General features: G+C 40.4%; 1 protein-coding gene across 2 annotated transcripts in view; it reads left to right on the forward strand.

Annotated features, from left to right (window-relative positions):
• The window catches only part of LOC119890354 (CD82 antigen-like), a 44,866-nt gene that overhangs the window by 17,946 nt on the left and 7,432 nt on the right, over positions 1-19,488 (forward strand). For both annotated transcript variants that reach the window (XM_038701598.1, XM_038701597.1), the window contains 4 exons: positions 2,910-2,982; positions 5,860-5,932; positions 13,342-13,463; positions 17,188-17,262. In XM_038701598.1, the coding sequence (XP_038557526.1) occupies positions 2,920-2,982; positions 5,860-5,932; positions 13,342-13,463; positions 17,188-17,262 (333 nt within the window). In that variant the 5' untranslated portion in view covers positions 2,910-2,919. The remainder of the gene's footprint in view (positions 1-2,909; positions 2,983-5,859; positions 5,933-13,341; positions 13,464-17,187; positions 17,263-19,488) is intronic.

Consider the following 19,488-nt stretch of genomic DNA (forward strand, 5'->3'; position numbering starts at 1 on the left):
GAAGCTGAAATCGTTTTTATTTTTCTTTAAAAAGGGACTCAAAGTGAGTGATTGATTATCAAAATAGGTGGCGATGAATTTAATAGTTGACAACTAATCAGTTAATTGACTAATTGTTGCGGCTCTAATGTATTAAAGATTTTTGTCTTCACTAAGAAACAATAGGTTTGGGGCTGAGCGCTGCAAACAGGGCAGAGAGATCAGAAAGTATTGATAGTTGGCTTTGGTCTTTTAGTGGGATTTGTTGAAAATGTAAATATATAATAGAAAAATATTGCTAGCTTTATCTTAACTGTGCATAAAAATCACAAACTCTTTGCCTTCTTGCCATCTTTTTTTGTTTTAATCATTTTCCTACAGTGAAATCTTATAAAGTTTTAGGCTTAAAAACTGATCTGTAAAGCTTCAGTGTAATTTCTTTAACGCAGCATCTCTCCCCTCAGACTCGTGCTGTGCAGTATCAGAGGCTGACCTGGTCTTTGTTAAGGTTTCAGCCGGTTCTGTTTATAGTCTAAAATACCTTCCATCTGGCTTTGCGGCGACCGTTTGCCAAATGTCTTTTCCCCGTTGCATATTCTCTTCCCTCTGTCCTCCCTGCAGGTGCCCCCCTCTCTAAACTGGCACAGGCCGTGTTGTAACAGTAACCTATTTACCGTGATGGGAATATGGGTCGGGTACACGGGCACTGTGCTCACGCTACAGGGCTTCACTGCCAGGAGGAAATATCGAGTCAGGCCTCCATATTTCACCCAGATTTCATAGATTTATTGGACAGTAAGAGGCCATTACTGTACGGAGAGGAGGGGGTGGCTGCAGGGAGGTGAAGAGATGCAGGAGAGAGATGCTGCGTTCACATCTGGCTGGATTTACTGTAAATATGAACCACCACACAGACGGAGAAAGGTCGTCAACATTTTCCTAGTGGTGAAAGCGAGTTGGATGGATTGGGATTTCATAGCTTTCACTTGGCATCAGTTCTGTGAAGAAATTCACCTGTGTAGTGTGTAATATTGGCAGCAAATTGCACTTAAAGTATGCAAAACGGCTCGTAATCTTATCAAAATTGCAGTAGTCTGAATAGAATATGGCCTACTGCAATTTTCACATCGCAGGAGGTGCCGGCACTAGTTACACACACAACTTCAAATGCAATTTGTGGGGTTTATTTTATTTTCTTCCCACCTTTTAGGGCTGGTAATTTTATAGAAAGTAAAATTAAAATACAATTACTATTCCACTGAAGAAACTGGTGTTGAATGTACAAAACAAAACAAAAAATAAATAAACTGGTCTTTGAGTCAAAAATAGAAACCAAGTAGTTACTGCTCCTGCATACACGCGGCAATGATGCAGCAATTAGTACAAATAAAACCGAAATGCAGCCCAAATATGACACACAAGCAGAATAAACACGGTACAAGAAATACGGCCGTGGCTCCTCCTATTAAGACGGGACAGGAAAACATTCACAGCACTGCACAAAAATCACTTTACATTAGTTACATTACTTTACATTACTTATCAAATGTTTGAGCTCATTTGTGTAACAAAGGAAACAAAAGATAAATAGATAATAGTCACGAAAATTAAAATACAACAGTCATCAGGTATCTTCCGTTTCATACCCAACTCACGGATAACGAGCTCTCGTGGCCCACAGGTAACAACATTATTCATAAATGTTCTCACCATTCCAGGCAAAGGAATGGCTGCTGCAGCTGCTTCACATAAAAAGTTGTTTTCTAGTGTTGTAATACTCGAGACCGGTCTTAAGACCACTTTTTGATGGTCTTGGTCTCGTCTCGGTCTCAACTGCATTTATACCCAGTCTTGTCTCGGTCTCAAACACTGAGGACTCTTGAGTTTATATGTGGGAGTTTTAATGGGAATGTGGATCTTTCAGATCAATTTGAGAAGAACCTGTGATCTCGTTCCACATTTTATTGGGTGTCATGTAATGTGGGGAACTGGTCTCGGTCTTGTCTCGGTTTGGGCGGTCTTGACTACAACACTATTATTTTTTTCCTGTATTTTCCCGGCGCCCGTTGACCTCTCGGCAAGCACGAGGCTGTTTAAGCCAGTGACGCCCCCTGCTGTCTAAGGTCAACACCTGCAGCAGTCTCGCTACAGCAGAAATTTGTATTTAGAGGTTTAAATACTTGAATGTCCTGTATATTTAAACTTTTGATTTTATCACCTGGTTACGTAAGTTTGACGTATAATATGACGTATAAATCTTTCATTTCTAAAGTTCTTGCTAACTACTGTCAGATATATGTGGTGAAGTAAACGGTGCATTATCTCCCTCTGAAACATAGTGGAGTATTGTAAGCATAGAGTAGCATACAATGGAAATATTCAAGTAAAGTGCAAGTACATTGAGTGTAACCACCAGGTTACAGCGATGTTTAGGTAAGAATGGGGAGTTATGTGTCTTAAATATGTTGCTGTTAAAAAAACAAACTTTGCATGGAGGAGAAATTAATCTTCAAAGGCTAAAATAACATAAATAAAAGAAAGATCAGATATTACTCTTATTAGGGTAATATTGATATCTTGGTTTCCTGTGAATCTGGATCTGAGAGACAGACTGTCAGTCAGAGAGGTCACAGAGTTTCTGGCCTCTCATCCCTCTGCGCTCTGAGATTGAGGTTGTGATTTGTACTGGGTTTGTGGGTGTAATCCTGGAGATTTGAGCCCCCCACGCCCCCCTGCCCCAGTCTGGATCATGATCAGGCCAGCTTAGCCTCTGAGGTCTGTGGTCCTTATAGCATCTGTCACCACTTGTTCACATCACGCTTATCCCCAAAGCAAGTCTGGCTGCACGATCCTGCACTGTTCTCACACAGAACACCTGTTTATGTAAATGTGAATCGTGACTGTGGTGTCTCTTGTTTACATGTTTGCAGATCCAGCATCATGGGGAAAGGCTGCATGACAGTAACCAAGTACTTCCTGTTCCTCTTCAACCTCATCTTCTTTGTGAGTATTTTACCTCCTCTAATGATTTAATGATAATGTGCCATTAAAGGATTAATGCACCTTTTTATAAACATGGTTTAAGAGCCGTTCTCAGTGCACGTCAATGCCTGAAAGGTCCAGCGTGTGATATTTAGGAGGATCTATTGACAGAAATGCAATATAATACACATAACTGTTTTCAGTGGTGTATAAAGACCTTACATAAAGAACCGTCGTGCTTTTATTACCTTAGAATGAGCCATTTCTATCTGCATGCACCGGGGGTCCTCTTACATGGACGTCACCATGTTGCGCCGCCGTGTTTCTACAGTAGCCCGAATGGACAAACTGCTCTACAGAGCGCGTTTCGTCACGTTACGTTGAATATGTAAGAAGAAGAAGGAAGAAATAGTAGCGGCAGTAGTCGTCTGGTTTGTTAGAAGTAAGAAGAAAAGTGAAATTAATATAGCACAAGGGCCGACAGAGCTACTCCTGCGCACTTGCAAAGGGAGGGGTGAGCGGCGAGTGAGCTGCTGGTTGCAATTCACGACCTTCACAGCTAGATGCCAATAAAACTGAACCTTTTTAGTACTTTATGGCTATGTACATGATGCTAAAAGACAGTAGATACATATTGTGTAGAACTGCATATTGTAGTGTGGACCTACAGCAGTTAGTGTCTGTGTAAGTATAATAAATAAAAATGTTAGGTTAACGATATTACGCCTATGAATACAAAAACCCTAATAAATCCATACCTTACACTTTTGCTTCTTTTGGACTACCATAAAACTTTATCGCCCGGGCTTTAATTTGCTTTAATCACTGAACTCGCCTGCCTGTATTTGGGACTGGCCTTTAATTCATTTTGCACAAAAGTCTTGCTCAGCAAAGATGGAAAAATAGGCTACTATTACATTTGTTATTTCAACCAGTATGAATATCATGTAAATAAAAATTAGGCTGTCGGATAACACATCAATTACGAATCATTCATTTGGCCAAACCTCAAGAACAGACTGGTGGTTTCCTTAAAATTAACTAAACAAATGAATTGTGGAAAATATAACTGATGTTTGAGGTGAAACACGTCCAAAGAAAAGTTTACTATCTAGTTCTTCAACTTTCAATCAGGAGCAATTTATTTTGATAACATTTTTGGCCATATCGCCCAACTCTAGTCTTGTTAGATTTTCTTCTTTGTTTTTGTTGGAGTGTCAGTTGCAGTAAATATCAGGAAGTGTTTAGAAAATGGCTAATGTCCTTTTGTCTGCTGCGTAAAAATTCATCCAGTGCTTTCAAGAAGAGGAATTATAACAGAATATTGGAAACTGTGTAAAAGTATCTTAAGTTGCTGTAAAGACTGCAGTTTTGTCGACGGCTTCATGTAGATCCTATCATTCATGTTGTCTTTCTGAGACTTAATTGCAGTGCAGATAAAGTGTTTGTGGCTTAGTTACCAGGGTGATACTCGCTTTCTCGCTCTCTTTTTTTCTCATAAATCTGTGATCTGAGGTTAAGCGCTTGTGTTTGAATTCCTCCATGTATGAGATACTTTAGTAGTAGGTGTTAAATCACAATAATTGTTTGGTTTAAAATAACCGTACAGTACTGAACCACGTTTGATTATTTTCTTCTTTCATTTGAAACTTTCCATATAAACAAAAACAACTCCTGCGCTGTATTTATATACATTTATAATTTTCAGGCCTCTGCACTTAAATGATTTTATCTTAACACAGATGTGATTTTATTGGTCAAGAGACCTTAAACTTTTGGATCTTTGCTTGCAATGTGAAAACTTGAGACTTTAAACAAAAGACTTAAAATGGCTTCGAATTCTGTCTCCAAACCAAAAATTTTTATGACGTTAAACGGAGACTAAAGGGACACGGAAAGTTCAGCTCTCACTACTTTTGTAACGTCTAACTGAAGGTCTGTGGTTTGGAGTTTAGTTTCACTCCTACTTTCATGTTATAAGATATCAGCCTGATTTTACTGTTTGCTGCTGGCTTGCAGTTGTATCTGAGCTTTTAAATGACTGCTGAGGCAACCTGAACATTTCCTACTGCAGCTGCCTCACATAAAAAATATTTTAACAAACAACCTAGATTTTTATTTTTGCACATTATTTAGTCCATATTTAGCACCTCTTTATTTTAAACACAGAGTTAGTGGACCTAATTATATTGAATAAAACCACATCCACACAACCATATATGGACATATTTGGAGCTATTTGCTCAGCAAATCGCTTTTAAATATTGTAGAACAAGCAAAAACAGATGAGATGTTAGATTAAGAGACAAACCAGAACACCCCTGCGTTTATCCTGTATCAGCAAAAGTCTGAAAGGATGATTAACAGCAGCACAGACCTATAATTCCTATAATCACGGGCGCCACAGTCTAATTTGTTCCACCATAGTTTATATAGTGTGTACAGTATGGAAATAAGATTAATTGGATTGTATTCACAGAAGGTATACAACATGTTAATTACTTTTATTCTTTGATTCTGCGTTATCACCATTTATATTTATACTATGTGTTTATGATCAAATTGTTTACTAGAGCGCAAAGTTCTTCATAGATTTTAATTTTGCTCTCAACGTGCACCAGATTAATGCATTTTAACTTGTACAAAATCTTGTTCCGGGGGCAAATCCCCAGATCCCCCGAGAGGGTCCGAGGTCCACCCAACACAGTGTCTCAAACTCCTGTGGGAAACACTTCCACTACCAGTGAAACATGCCAGTATAACCAGTCTGAAACCAAAGTGTGAGCTGAAAGTATTGTTGCATCCTCTGTTGTCTGGTGTGTTGAAACACGCTCTCGTTGACACACAGCCTGTCTGCAGCCTGTTTTTATGGCTCACCTGTGTGTGTTTGTCCTCCAGCTGTGTGGGGCCGTCATCATGGGCTTTGGGCTGTGGCTCCTCCTGGACAATCAGAGCTTCATCGTCCTCCTGAGTAAGTACCCGTATCAGATTTTAATGCGATTTCCCTTCCAGAGAAACAGAAACGGATCGCTCTGTGCGTGATTTGTTTACATCATATGACCCGATTCTTTTCATTTGTATGTTTTGAGATGTAATTGTCGCTCCAGTGAAGTCAGGTTTTCTGTGTTTAGACTGAAAGATGGGATAAAACCCTCCGTTGCAGCTCCTCTGGCTGGATTTCAGTGGGATGACTTCTGAAGCACAAACGAAGCAAACCGCCAATATCGTTATATTTTTTTTTTTCCAGTGAACCTTTTTACACTAATCCACTTGTAGAGCGCATGTAGGCCAATACAAATGGAGGCATGATGAACAGGCGGAAAACGGGACAAGTTCTGGCTGCAGGCTGCCTGTGTTTCTTTTTAATGCGCTTTAAATGTGTTTGAGTTTGAGAAGAAAGAAGAAGAAACCTGATGAACTATAACTTAATCTGGGTTATAGGCGAAAGTAGACGAGACTCTTTTACTGTTGTGGGACTGACTGACCCCGGACTCACACAGGCGGCCGCGTCACGGCTGCCGGAGCAGATCGCTGCCATTGTAGTCGATGCTCGTGGTCACACCTGAAGCGCCGCAGCGCGTCTCAGAAGCGGCTCTCCGCTCCGCTGCGCGACGAATAGGCAGCCGGTCTATTTTTGACAGAAGACGTGTCAAGCAGCACCGAGCAGATGCGCCGGGCAGGAAGTCAGACTAAAATAAAATACCTTGTACAGACTCCCGATCGTATATCAACAATAAACTATGCAGCCTTCTTAACCACGGTAGAAGCACAAAAATCAAGGTCACCTTACCAAATCAACTAAATCTAAACAATTCGGCAAAATCAGGCAGGTACAATTCTGAAATGCTCCACGTGGGGGGAACTCAGCCCTGCAGGGAACTGCAGGGCTGAGTGGTCACAGAGCGCTGTGATCGGTTGTAGAAGCACACAAAATGAGAAATAAACAACAAGTCATGAATTAGAGATCCATCCCAGAGATGGACTTGTTAACTATGAGTGATAAATTATCATGAAGTTTATCTTTACCTGCTGCCATTTACATTGTAAATGCTCCGTATTGTATAGCGCCTTTCTAGTCTTTCCGACCACTTAAAGCGCTTTTACTACATCTGCATTCACCAGTCAAACACATTCATGCACTGAGCCTAAGTGCTCAAACGGAAACTAACATTCACCCGCCAGGGGAAATTCGGGGTTCAGTATCTTGCCCAGGGACACTTCAACACGCAACCAGGGGGAGCCAGGGATTGAACCGCCGACCTTCCGATTAACGGCCAACCCGCTCTACCTCCTGAGCCACAGCCATATTTATTGGTTCTGTTCTTTATCTATACTCTTATTGGTTTTTCATTATTACTAAATAATTGCCTTTTAAAAATATGTTCATTTAAAAAAGAATAAATTCAGAACTGTTTTCAGAGCAGCGACAAAATTAAAGTTTACTGCAGAAAAGTAACAATATGAAATCAGTTTCTAACTGGAAAAAAAAAATGGAACATGTTAAATAAACAATATTCCTGACCTCAAAATACTGAGTACAGTTCAGAAAGGAGACACCAGTCAGTTTCAGTCCTCCTCCTCCTCCCTCTGCTGCTGCTGATCTCGGCTATCTGTTTTTAAAATGACCGACGCAGATTATTGGAAAAATGCTGAATATCTTTTTTGGGTGCTTTTTAGAGGCTGACTTTTTCTTTTCGGGAATCCTGTGGGTCACAGGAGGGGACGGGACAGGAATCATGGGTTTGTTTTTTTTAAATATATAAACATGCATTTCTAATACGCCGTTTTCTGATGGAGTCATTCTTCCACGACCGACACAGGACAGGATTTTTTTTTTATATTATTCTTTATTCTGTCACGATACCAGAAATGTAATAGTCGATACCAATACCAGTAAACTTCCGCTATTCTCAAAAGAAGGCACATGCCTTTGGTGTGGGGAAACCCGGGTTAGATTCCCATTGCAACACTTTTGCTCTGACATAAATAGCAATTGTAAGTCACTTCAGCTAAATAACTAAATGTGAAGAACAACTACCTCTAATTTGTAAAGTTCCCATTGGAAGGGGAGGGGCTTAGGCTCTCACGACCTGCTTGCTTTAATTAGCTGCTCCACATCAGCACACCCAAACTGTGGAGGTCGGACCAGAAGCGTTACGTTCGTGTTTCCCAAAACTTGTGTCATAATTTAATTTCCAACCTGTGGCTGAATCTCATAAATCATCAATGTCTCCACAGGCTACCAGTGTTTTTAATTTAATGATTCCATCTGTATTAACTGGTTAACTGGCTCTGAGCTGCATCCCGACTCCAATAACAGACATTCCTTCATCCTGTCTGTCGGTCACTGTGACCCTGACGGAGGCCGTGAACGGCGGTCTGTGTGTGGTCACTGGTGTTTTTTCCACCATATGAGACTGGTTCAGTTTAAACACAAGTGTCCAGCAGATTTCCTGACTGTTTTAAAAAAGAAATTCCTTTAAACCTCTTTCTTTCTTTCTTTGTCTGTTTTTCCTCCTCCCATATTTCTTTCTCATCATGGCCTCTTTTACTGCCCACTCTTACAGATTTTAAAGAAGTAGTTCACTTATTAGTGCACTTAATCTGTCCAGCGGGGGAAAAAATAACTCTGGCAGCTAAAACCAATGTTCAAAATATTTGGCAATTCATTTTCTGTCAATCAACTAATCGATTACTCTCTTCAGCTTTACTTGTTTATACTTTTGGGTTGTTTCATTTATAACAAAAACATCATATTTTATAAACTCTTCAGATGTTTTGTGTGTAAAAATTTTAATTTCTAAAGTTGGCTGATAATTGGGCTGATTTTGGGTCTGATTCGCCCTCCTGACAATCGCTGGGGTGTTGGAAACGGATTATTAGCCCAAATTATCCTGTAGTTTGTGGAATTTACAGAATCTTTATAAAGTCACTGACTGGATCGGAGGCTCCTCGATTTCCTTCCAAATTGATGAGAAACCCGTAACAACTAAGGATGCACCAAACCATCGGCTGAAAATAATTTTAATTAATCCTCTCTTTCTTACTAATTTTACCGAACAATTACAGTGACATGTCGGCAGTGTGGAAGCATTTTAAGTGTCCAAAAAAAATGTCCACAAATCGCCGTTTGAAGAATCTGTTCTGTGGCTGACTTCTGTTGTTCTGTGGCAACAAACTGTCTGACCCGCTTTTGAGTGTTTCACTAATTTCTGGGAAGGCGATTAAGATAGCCGCACCTACATTTGGAGTGCATGCGTATTCCAGCCTTTACGGTAACTGAACTGGCCCAGAGCGAGCTGACAGGCAGGTTAGAGACTTTATCCTGTCAGGACTCTCATACTTTGTAAAGAGACAAACTACCTGAAGAGAGGCTCTGAAGTCTTCATGTTACGCCGGACGAGAAGCACATACAACATTATTTGTCCAACCGGGTCGGACTGGATGAATTTAGCACGAGGAGGAAACACGTGTGACAACGTCCGGTTTTCTAAATAAGGTGTCTGTACAGGATGGAAATAAGATTAATTGGATTATATTCACAGAAAGTATAAAACATATTAAATGTGTCCATTAAAAGTAAACGGACACATGTAATTTACTTTACCGGACCCTCTCGGGCCCCGGACCCCCCCACCATAGTCTCTCCACATCCTGTGAGAAACACTGAGGAAAACGCTCATTTTGACTGATTAATTTATGCAGTGGTTTAAAAAAATAAAAAAATAAAAAGTGTCTAAATAAATGGAAAAAATCTGAATGAACTTGTGTTCGGTAAATTTTTTCTTTGTATTCGGTTTTGGCTTCAGTCAAGAATTTTCATTTCAGTGCGTCCCCAGTAAAAACCAATGAGAGAAAGCGGATGGTGAAGCGTCACCTGCGTCTTCTAAACCTCAAGTTCTTCCACAGTTGTTTGTTCTTATTTATTTATTTTTTTTGGCTCTAAACACAGCACACACAAGTGCTACCAGCTGACGACGACAGTATGCCTCCATGTTTGTTTATGTCTGAACTAGGGCTGGGCAATAAAACCATAATCGCATAGGGATGAACGATTTGGGGAAAAAAAAAATGTAATTGCGATTTTTTTCTGCCAGATATTGAGATTCGATTTGCAATTATTAATTTTTAATTGAAGTTTTGCTAAAGTTCGATGTTCACTGCCGGTCTATTTCTGACGGAAGCCGCGTCAGAGCAGGAGAACCAGGTGAAAAAATGAATGGGGGGGAAAAAAGATTTCACTTATTTTTTTTCTCATGCATATTTATGGAAAAAGGATGTTGTTATAATTGTTTTGAATGTTCTGCCTCAGATTTGTTATGTGACCCACTCTTTGGATGTGTGTTAAGATTAACAAACGCTTAATTCTGTCATTATGTCTGTGGATTTTAAAATCGGTTAAGATTGTGCACCGGGCATAAGCTACCAGAAACATGTAGAGAAGATGTAGTGGGAGTAGAAGTATAAAGTGGCATGAAAGTAAAAGTACCTTAAATTCGTACTTAAGAACAGTACTTGTGTAAATGAGTATTTTTGATGAAGAACTAGAGCTCCCCCCCTAAAATATCCCTAAAACTTTGAACTAACTGTGAGTTTCTCAGAGTGAGAGACTTAAAAGAATCGAGCAGAGTCAGCGAAACAGAAAGAAAGGCACAGAGACGACTGAAGAAGTGTTGATGCAGAAATATAGAGACAGACATTGAGCTGGTGTAATGGAGAGACAGTCTGTGTGTGTGTGTGTGTGTGTGTGTGTGTGTGTGTGAGCGCTCTCAGATCAGCGGGCGTCACTGAGGACATTTGTCCCGCGTCCGTGGCCTCTCTGCAGGTGTCCTCCCCTCAGACACTGGCCTCTTTCTGCTCCGTCCAGCATCAACATGCATCACATCAGCCCAGTGCGCTCACCGCCTTACTCATCACCAACCACACACACACACACACACACACACACACCAACGCACTACATCACCAGTCTGCCCGGGCCGAGAGGCGGGAGGAGGAGCATGAGCGCAGGGATTTCATCGCTGTCGGGAATGCGGTCATACGACGCTAACCAGGCGGAGCAGGGGGTCAGAGCTGGAAGGGGACAGTTTAGCTTTGTGTCTGCACAGAAATGAGACGTATTGATGCTCAATGGAACATTTTATAAACAGAGCCGTGAATCTGAGGGTGATTCGATGCGTCAGCCTCGTGCTGCTGTAACCTGAGTCAGAGCGAGACCTCATTTCAACATTTAATTTGCATTTGGGGGGGAACTGTAGTCTGGGCTGGTGATATTATGAAATGGATTCGGTCAAAGAGTCGGAGATCCTAATGGTTTACATTTTCAGACTGTCTAGGGGGGGGAGGGTGTTTGCGTGAAATTCCACAAAATGAGAATTACTTTTAGTTTGACTTATTATTAGACACGTTAAATAGAGTTTCAACACAGTGAATTAACTGTTTAAACAGATTAACAAGAGATAAACATGGTCATCAAAACACCAAAACATGGAAATTGACACAGTTGATTCTTCAAATAATCAATATAAAGATAAAGGACCAATCACGCAGCGCGGCGGTGTCTGATTGGCTCTGACCTGAGTACTAGCTAAGCAGCACAGGTGGTTTCTTTATTTTGATAAAACGCATTACGGCGAAAACAAAGTCACGCTGGACAAGTAGTAACCTTTAAATGCATATTGCACCGTCGCTGCTTCCCTCTCGTTCAACATTTTTAAAAGCACAGCATTATGCGTAAAGGATTGTGGGGGCTTTTGCTGCGCTGAGGTGCGCACAGGCACCCTTTAAAAGTTTTCCCAAAGGTAGGAAACCTCAGCTGTGCTCTGACGTCAGCGGAACCACACGATTGGCTGAATATTTTTGCCGGCTCGGCTGTTTGATTGGCTTTCTTGCTCGTTACTGGCCTCCCCATAGGACTCTAATCTGAAATCTTTAAGTGGCGCGTCTCTTTCTTAAATCGTCTCTGGCCACAGTTTGACAACTCAACAGCTATTAAGGTGCATTATGGGAACAAGGGGGACTATCATATTGGGGACCAAAAGTCAGGATATCCCAGCTTCTTTGTTTTAAATATGTCTCTCGTGCACTTATAAACTTAATGGAAGTGCAGAATTATATTCCTGGAAATATCCCTTTAATTCAGAAGAATCCGAATCAGAAAGAGGTTTATTGCCAAGTAGCATCGTGTACATGGACGAGGAATTTGCTGTGGTTCAAGACATAGACAGACATACATGATGTAAAAATATATGAATATTGAATAAACAGAGGTGCAACTTAGAAAAGTATATAAGAATAATAGAAGTATTTGTAAAATAAACAACAATGTGGAGGTTATTTACATGTGCATTACTGTGGATTTATATTGTGCAAACACATTTATATAAATAAAATTTACAAAATATCAAAGAATAATAAGGAAAATTGTGCAATATGGAGGTTTGTGCATCACCCCCCACCCACCCACCCCCGCCTCAGCCTAATTTTCCATCATAAACTCCACTCGTTTGTCTTTGTCTTAGTTTTGAGCTGCGTGCCCTGGTTTACTGATCCCCTGGGGGTATCCCATGATTCCTTGAGGCCATGAGCACTCTGCCAACGCACCACACAACCCGCCACCACCACACAACATCAACACGCTGACGTGGTCCTTCATTTCTTTGTTCACAATCTTGAGCAGTTTTTGTGTGAATCTGAAAGTTCAACGTCTCAGTTATTCCTCAAAACCCAACTCGGAGCCCGACACAAAACATGCGTTCGCCGTCTCTCACACACACACAAACTGGTATTTGTAAAAGAGGGATGTGCCGGGAGTTTTGGGTACCCAGGGCGTTTTAAAAAGCGACGCCAAGGAGTGTCGGCAAAGCGTCCATATGTGACGCAGCTTTGGCAAGGGTTCATCAGTGATGGAGGAAGTAGAAGTACTAATACCAAACATACAAAGAAATACTAGTAAAAATCCTGCATTGAAAAAGTAAATGTATGTTTACATAATCAGGAAAATATTCCTAAAGTATTAAAAGGAAAAGTACTCTGACTGTAGTACTTTTATATATTCTATTATCACATTATTATTCCTCACACATTCATGTAAAAGTAGGATTTTACTGCTGTAGTTGTTGAGGTGGAGCTCATTTTAAAGTATTTTGTATCAGACTGCAGCTAAAGAATGTATTTATATATTAATTTATATATTAATCAGCTGATAATTTTTTCCATTAATCGATTGATTGGTTTGTAAAGATTCCTGTCACAATTAGCCAGAGCCCAAAGTAACAAAGTAAACTTAAACGTTAGTTGTGCTACAGGTTTCACTATCGTCGTGTTGTCAACATTGTTGTTTCTGGTTTCTGATCTGGACTCCTTGTTGTTTCCATACAGACAACACCTCATCTGTAAAGTTGGCCTGCTACATCCTGATTGGAGTCGGGACGTTCTCCATGCTCATGGGCTTCCTCGGCTGCTTGGGGGCCATTTATGAGATCCGCTGTCTGCTGGGCCTGGTGAGTGGCAGATATGTGTGGACGGATCATTTAGACATGATGATGGTTAATGCAGGCGTAGTGCGAGTGTCTGAGGCTCAAAGGACCCACAACAGCTCTCAACGAAATTTATTTACTAAAAGTCTTACTTTGAATTACTTAAAGGATAATGTCGGTAGATTTAAAACTTTTTTAATTCCGTGCAGTAGATGCTTCAGCCGGCAGCTGAATCCTTCAGGGGGATTGCACCCGTCAGAATTACGTCCACAAAAAGTGCTTCTTTTTGCCCCCGACAGGCTCAGACTGTTTTACAAGGTGGACTGAGAACATCATGGAAAGGATCCTCTTTGGTTTGTTCTTGCACGAAGACGACGGTGCAAACAAAGTTGAGGAGTTTGTTCTGTTGGAGCACGTTAGGAAATAAAGTCTTCCTAGCTGCTCCTCTTCGTACATAACAAACTCCTCTCCCTCATTTCCTCCTGCAACAACTCTCCTCTCATGAGTTTTCAGAACGAGAACTGTCCTTGAGCGAGACTTCAGTTTCCTGTTGAAAAACAAAGGGGGTCACCGGGAGTCCCTCGTAGGGATCCTTTCCATGATGTTGTCAGACAGGCTGACGCTGTTGCTGGCAAGAAGAAGCACTTTTTCTAGATGCCATTTTGATGGCTGCAATTGCTTAGAAGGAATACGTTGCAGCCGGTTCAGCTTCCAGCTGAAGCATCTACTGCACGAAATTAAAAACTTCTTGTACCTTCTAGCAATTAGGACACCAATATACAGTATCTCACAAAAGTGAGTACACCCCTCACATCTTTGTAAATATGTGATTAAATCTTTTCATGTGACGACACTGAAGAAATGACACTTGGCTCCAGTGTAAAGTAGTGAGCGTGCAGTTTGTATAACAGTGTAAATTTGCTGTCCCCTCAAAATAACACATCACACAGCTATTAAAGTCTAAACCGCTGGCAACAAAAGTGAGGACACCCCTAAGTGAAAATGTCAAAATTGGGCCCAATCAGCCATTTTCCCTATTATCATGTGACTCGTTGGTGTTACCAGGTCTCAGGTGTGAACGGGGAGCAGGTGTGTTAAATTTGGTGTCGTCGCTCTCACACTCCCTCATGCTGCTCACTGGAAGTTCAACATGGAAAATAACTCTCTGAGGACCTGAAAAAAAGAACGGTTGCTCTACATAAAGATGGCTGAGGCTGTAAGAAGACTGAAGCTGAGCTGCAGCACGGTGGCCACGACCATACAGCGGTTCACCAGGACAGGTTCCACTCAGAAGAAGGCCTCGCCATGGTCGACCAAAAAGTGCACGTGCTCAGCGTCATATCCAGAGGTTGTCTTTGGGAAATAGGCGTCTGAGTGCTGCCAGCGTTGCTGCAGAGGTTGAAGGGGTGAGGGGGGTCAGCCTGTCAGGGCTCAGACCAGACGCCGCACGCTGCATCAAACTGGTCTGCATGGCTGTCGTCCCAGAAGGAAGCCTCTTCTAAAGATGCTGCACAAGAAAGCCCGCAAACATTTTGCTGAAGACAAGCAGACTAAGGACATGGATTACTGGAGGTGAGGAGTTCAAAGACAAGTGAGTCCTGCCTACAGTCCAGCAGGTGGTGGGAGTGTCCTGGTCTGGGGCTGCATAAGTGCTGCCGGCACTGGGAGCTACAGTTCACTGAGGGAACCGTGAGTACTGTGACATACTGAAGCAGAGCAGGATCCCCTCCCTCCAGAGACCGGGCCGCAGGACAGTATTCCAACATGAAAAGGACCCCAAACACACCTCCAAGACGACCGCTGCCTCGCTAAAGAAGCTGAGGGTAAAGGTGATGGACTGGCTCCAGACCTGAACCCTACTGAGCATCTGTGGGGCTCCTCAAACGGAAGGTGGAGGAGCGCAAGGTCTCTAACATGACGTCATCATGGAGGAGTGGAAGAGGACTCCAGAGGCGACCTGTGAAGCTCTGCTGAACTCCAGGCCCAAGAGGGTTAAAGCAGCGCTGCAAAATAATGGTGACCGCACATTTTCTCTTAGGGGTGTCTCACTTTTGTTTCCAGCATTTTAGACATTAATGTCTGTGTGATGTGTTATTTTGAGGGGACAGCAAATTTACACTGTTATACAAGCTGCACACTCACTACTTTACACTGTGGCAAAGAGTCATTTCTTCAGCCACATGAAAAGATATAATCCAATATTTACAAAAATGTGAGGGGTGGACTCACTTTTTGTGAGATACTGTTTGTGAAAATAGGGCCCAGGTTTAAGAAATATCGACATTAACCTTTAAAGTCCCTGAGGTCAGAGTGTTCGGTCACAATGTAGGATCAGCTTATAGAGCAACAACAAACCTTGAAAGAATTGGATAAAGATTTCCTAATCTGGTATCTTAATAGTTTCTCCCTTGTATACTAAATTATTTTTCATTATTGACTGAAATCTGTCCTGTACCACTGAATAACCACTGGAGCTGTGTTAAAGTATTAACCTGCACATATGCAGTGTGAAAGGTTAAAGCAGTCAAATGTCTGCTGGGTAAAAAGAGATAATTTAACAGGGACTCATATTTCTAAGTTGTGGTTTCAAAGTGCTTCACAGTTCGACACTAGAAAAATAAGAGACTAAGTGGTAGAAAAGTCAAAACAGCAGAACACACAGAGACTCGTGTAACGTGAATAAAAGGGAAACGGCTCACAGTTTGTCTTCAAACCGTATTTGTGTGGTGGAAGACGTCTCACACCAGACCTCCATACATAAACTTTAAATATAAGGCTGGTGTTATTCTATTTATTTATTTATTGTTGTCATTAAAAAACTAAACTTCCTGACTGTTTCCTCTTAAATACACCAATCTTTATTTATAAAGTCTCAGCTGCTCACTGTGGTTTTTAACAAACAATATTCAAACAGGAGGTTCGACAGTAACGAGGTAAATTTACTCAAGTACTGTACTTACAAATTAGAGGTATTTGTACTTTACTTCTCGTGCCACTTTCTACTTCTCCTCCACTATCTCACTATATTTCACAGCTTTACAAAGTTAGATTTTTATACACAAAACACATAAAGAGTTTTAAAAAATATGCTGTTTTGTTATAAATTAAACTGCGTAACAGTTTATATAAGCACAGCAAGTACTTTCATTTATTGAAAGACATTTAATTGGCAACTATTTGGTTCACAAATGTGAAGATTTGCTGCTTTTTCTTTTGTAGTTATTTTTAATGTATTTTTAATTTAAAAAACAAAACAAGCATTGTGAAGGTGTCACTTTGGGCTCTGACACCATTTCTCACTATTTTCATAATTTTTAAACTTGTTTAAAGGAGAAAATAATCTGCAGATTAATCCATGATGAAAATAATCATTAGATGTTTGTTTTTGTTTTTTTACATTAATGCATGATTTATAATAATAATAATAATGTAGTATATTATGGTACTACAGTCACAGGACATTGAGTACTTCTACTTTCAATACTTTAGGTATATTTTCCTGATTATACTTACATACTTTTACTTAAGTAATATTTCCAATGCAGTACTTTTACATTGTGGTATTAGTACTTTTAATTAAGTAAAGGATCAGGATACTTACAGCTCTGTTTGTTGACAATAAGCAAAATATCACCCTGCCTTGTCTTTGATGTTCTGGTTTGACGGCAGGGTCCTGCTGAACATGTGTTTAATACTCTTACAGTTGTTTTTGGGTTTGATAAGTTTAACATCTGTTGCTTCTCCTCAGTACTTCACCTGCCTCCTGCTGATCCTCATCGCTCAGATAACAGCTGGCGCCCTCATCTACTTCCATAAGAACAAGGTGAGTGACGTCACTTCCTCTTTGTTTGTCCTCCATCCCACCGCAGCGACAACATAGTACACGAACATCCCGTTAGTTTCCCCTTTTTGTAATCAGTCTCAACCAGAATCCAAACGCACCTGTTAATTACACAGCTTCACCTTCTGATTGGTCGTGTTCACACCCACAATGTGTCATCATTATAAAACTATGGGTGTGGCTGTAACATAGGAACATCACGTGCCATGAACAGAAGCTAATTGTACCCTTGAAACAAGTTCACCACTGCAGCTGAGAATACAGCGTCTGATTAGGCGACATAAAGACGCTAGACGACTAAATTAAAACTGGCAGCATTTAGCGTTACAGCGCCCTCTGATGTGCAGTCTGAGACATTTAAACAAAAAGAGTGCAAGATTACTTTTACAACATACATGTGCTGCGTACTTAAAACGCAATAAATTACTTTATTTTACAGGTTTTATGGGCCTGAACCTGCATTTTTGTTCATTTGTCCGCTTCCTTTTATCTCCCTCTCAAAGTCTCCTCTTAGCTTCAGATGTGCATCTACTGGATGTTCCAGGTCAAAATGTGTCATTGGAGCTCATTACAGAAGATTAGGGCTGGTTGATCTGGCCAAAAATGTCATATAATTTGATATCTATAATTATCAATAAATTTCAAATCTTTATTTCTTTTCAGGTTTAAAGGCTGATTTTTGCTCCTGAGTGAAAGTTAAAGAAATCAGATGGTTAATTGTGGTTTTAAACTTTTCTTTATGGTCAGAACAAACAGTGGATCGCTTCACAGATCAGCCCCGTTTCCTCAACAAAATAGATATCTTGATAGAGAAATGAAGTGCTGATTCGTTCGTGATTCAAATGAATTAAATCAAACATTTGTTATATTGTTATTGAGGAAAAATTACATCGCAATAATTATTATTATTGTTTTATTGCCCAGCCCTACGAAAGAGTAATCTAACTAATCAGTCACATCTGGGAGGTTTTGTTTCTACGCGGAACTGACAGCAAGTGTGAGCTCCCAACAGCTTCATAAACAATAGATAATAGTGTTGTAGTACTCGAGACCGGTCTTAAGACCTCTTTCATGGTCTCTGTCTCATGTCGGACTCGACCGAATTTGGACTCTGTCTTGTCTCAGTCTCGGACATTGAGGACTATTAATAAATTGCTTTCGCATTGTCTGATTTATTTGTTAATGTCCTAACTTTGATTGGATTTTAAAACTTATGGCTTCAAATGTAACCAATAACGCTAATTTAAATTGTGGTGTTACCGTTAACCCCTTTACACGCACTAACAACTGTTCAATAAATGTTTGATTTAATTCAATTGAATCATAGACGAATCAGCACTTAATTTATCTATTAACATATCTATTTTGTTGAGGAAAAGAGACTGAAAAACATATTTTACTTAATTTAACTCGTGCATTTTTATAGAAAAAAGATTTTTTTATGATAGTGTTGAACGTCAGATTTGTGAAGTGATCATCTGTTTGGCATCAAGTGTTCGTTCTGACCATGAAGAATACTTTCAAACCACAATTACCATCTGCCTTTAGATTTAAAAGAAAGAATGATCCTGTTAATTATTGATATTGAATGATATGACATTTTTTATGGTGATAACATTTCTGGCCATATTGTTAAGTAGATGGTCAGCATGTCTTGGTCTTGTCTCGGTCTGGGCAGTCTTGACTACAACACTAATAAGTACCAACAAAAACGCGTGAAACTTTGACTTGCTCTCACGTTTTCAACCAATCAAACCAACGTCACTGACCTCGAATGTGAATGGTTTATTAAAACGTTATAAATAACACATGCGAGTGTTTACTGAACTCTTCAAATGGGACAAAAGTAAACTTAAAGCTTGGATCGATATATCAACACGTAAGCTGTTAAACTGAAAGGGTTAAAATAATCTAGTTAAACTGTGTCCCGCTGGCCTCTCGGTCTACTTTAAGTAGATTGTGGCTGTACAGCAGTACGAGGAGTTCCTGCACTCTTTTCTCCTCCTCAGGATAAATGCAGAACACTGGAGCGTTTATATGGACGTCGCAGAAATTAACTCCAATGCAAAACATCTGTGTTTCCCCGAGTCCCTGTGCTGTGTTTTCATATGAGTTACCGTAATTACCAGCTTCCAACTCGTAAGTACCGTTTATGTCAACATCCAAGTTGTAAATGGAAAACTTTTCTGAAAGCGTTGACGCCGAGTA

This window comes from Micropterus salmoides, unplaced genomic scaffold, assembly GCF_014851395.1.
Source record: "Micropterus salmoides isolate LMB-PRFRI ecotype aquatic unplaced genomic scaffold, ASM1485139v1 Ms_hic_scaffold_6, whole genome shotgun sequence".
NCBI lineage: Eukaryota > Metazoa > Chordata > Actinopteri > Centrarchiformes > Centrarchidae > Micropterus > Micropterus salmoides.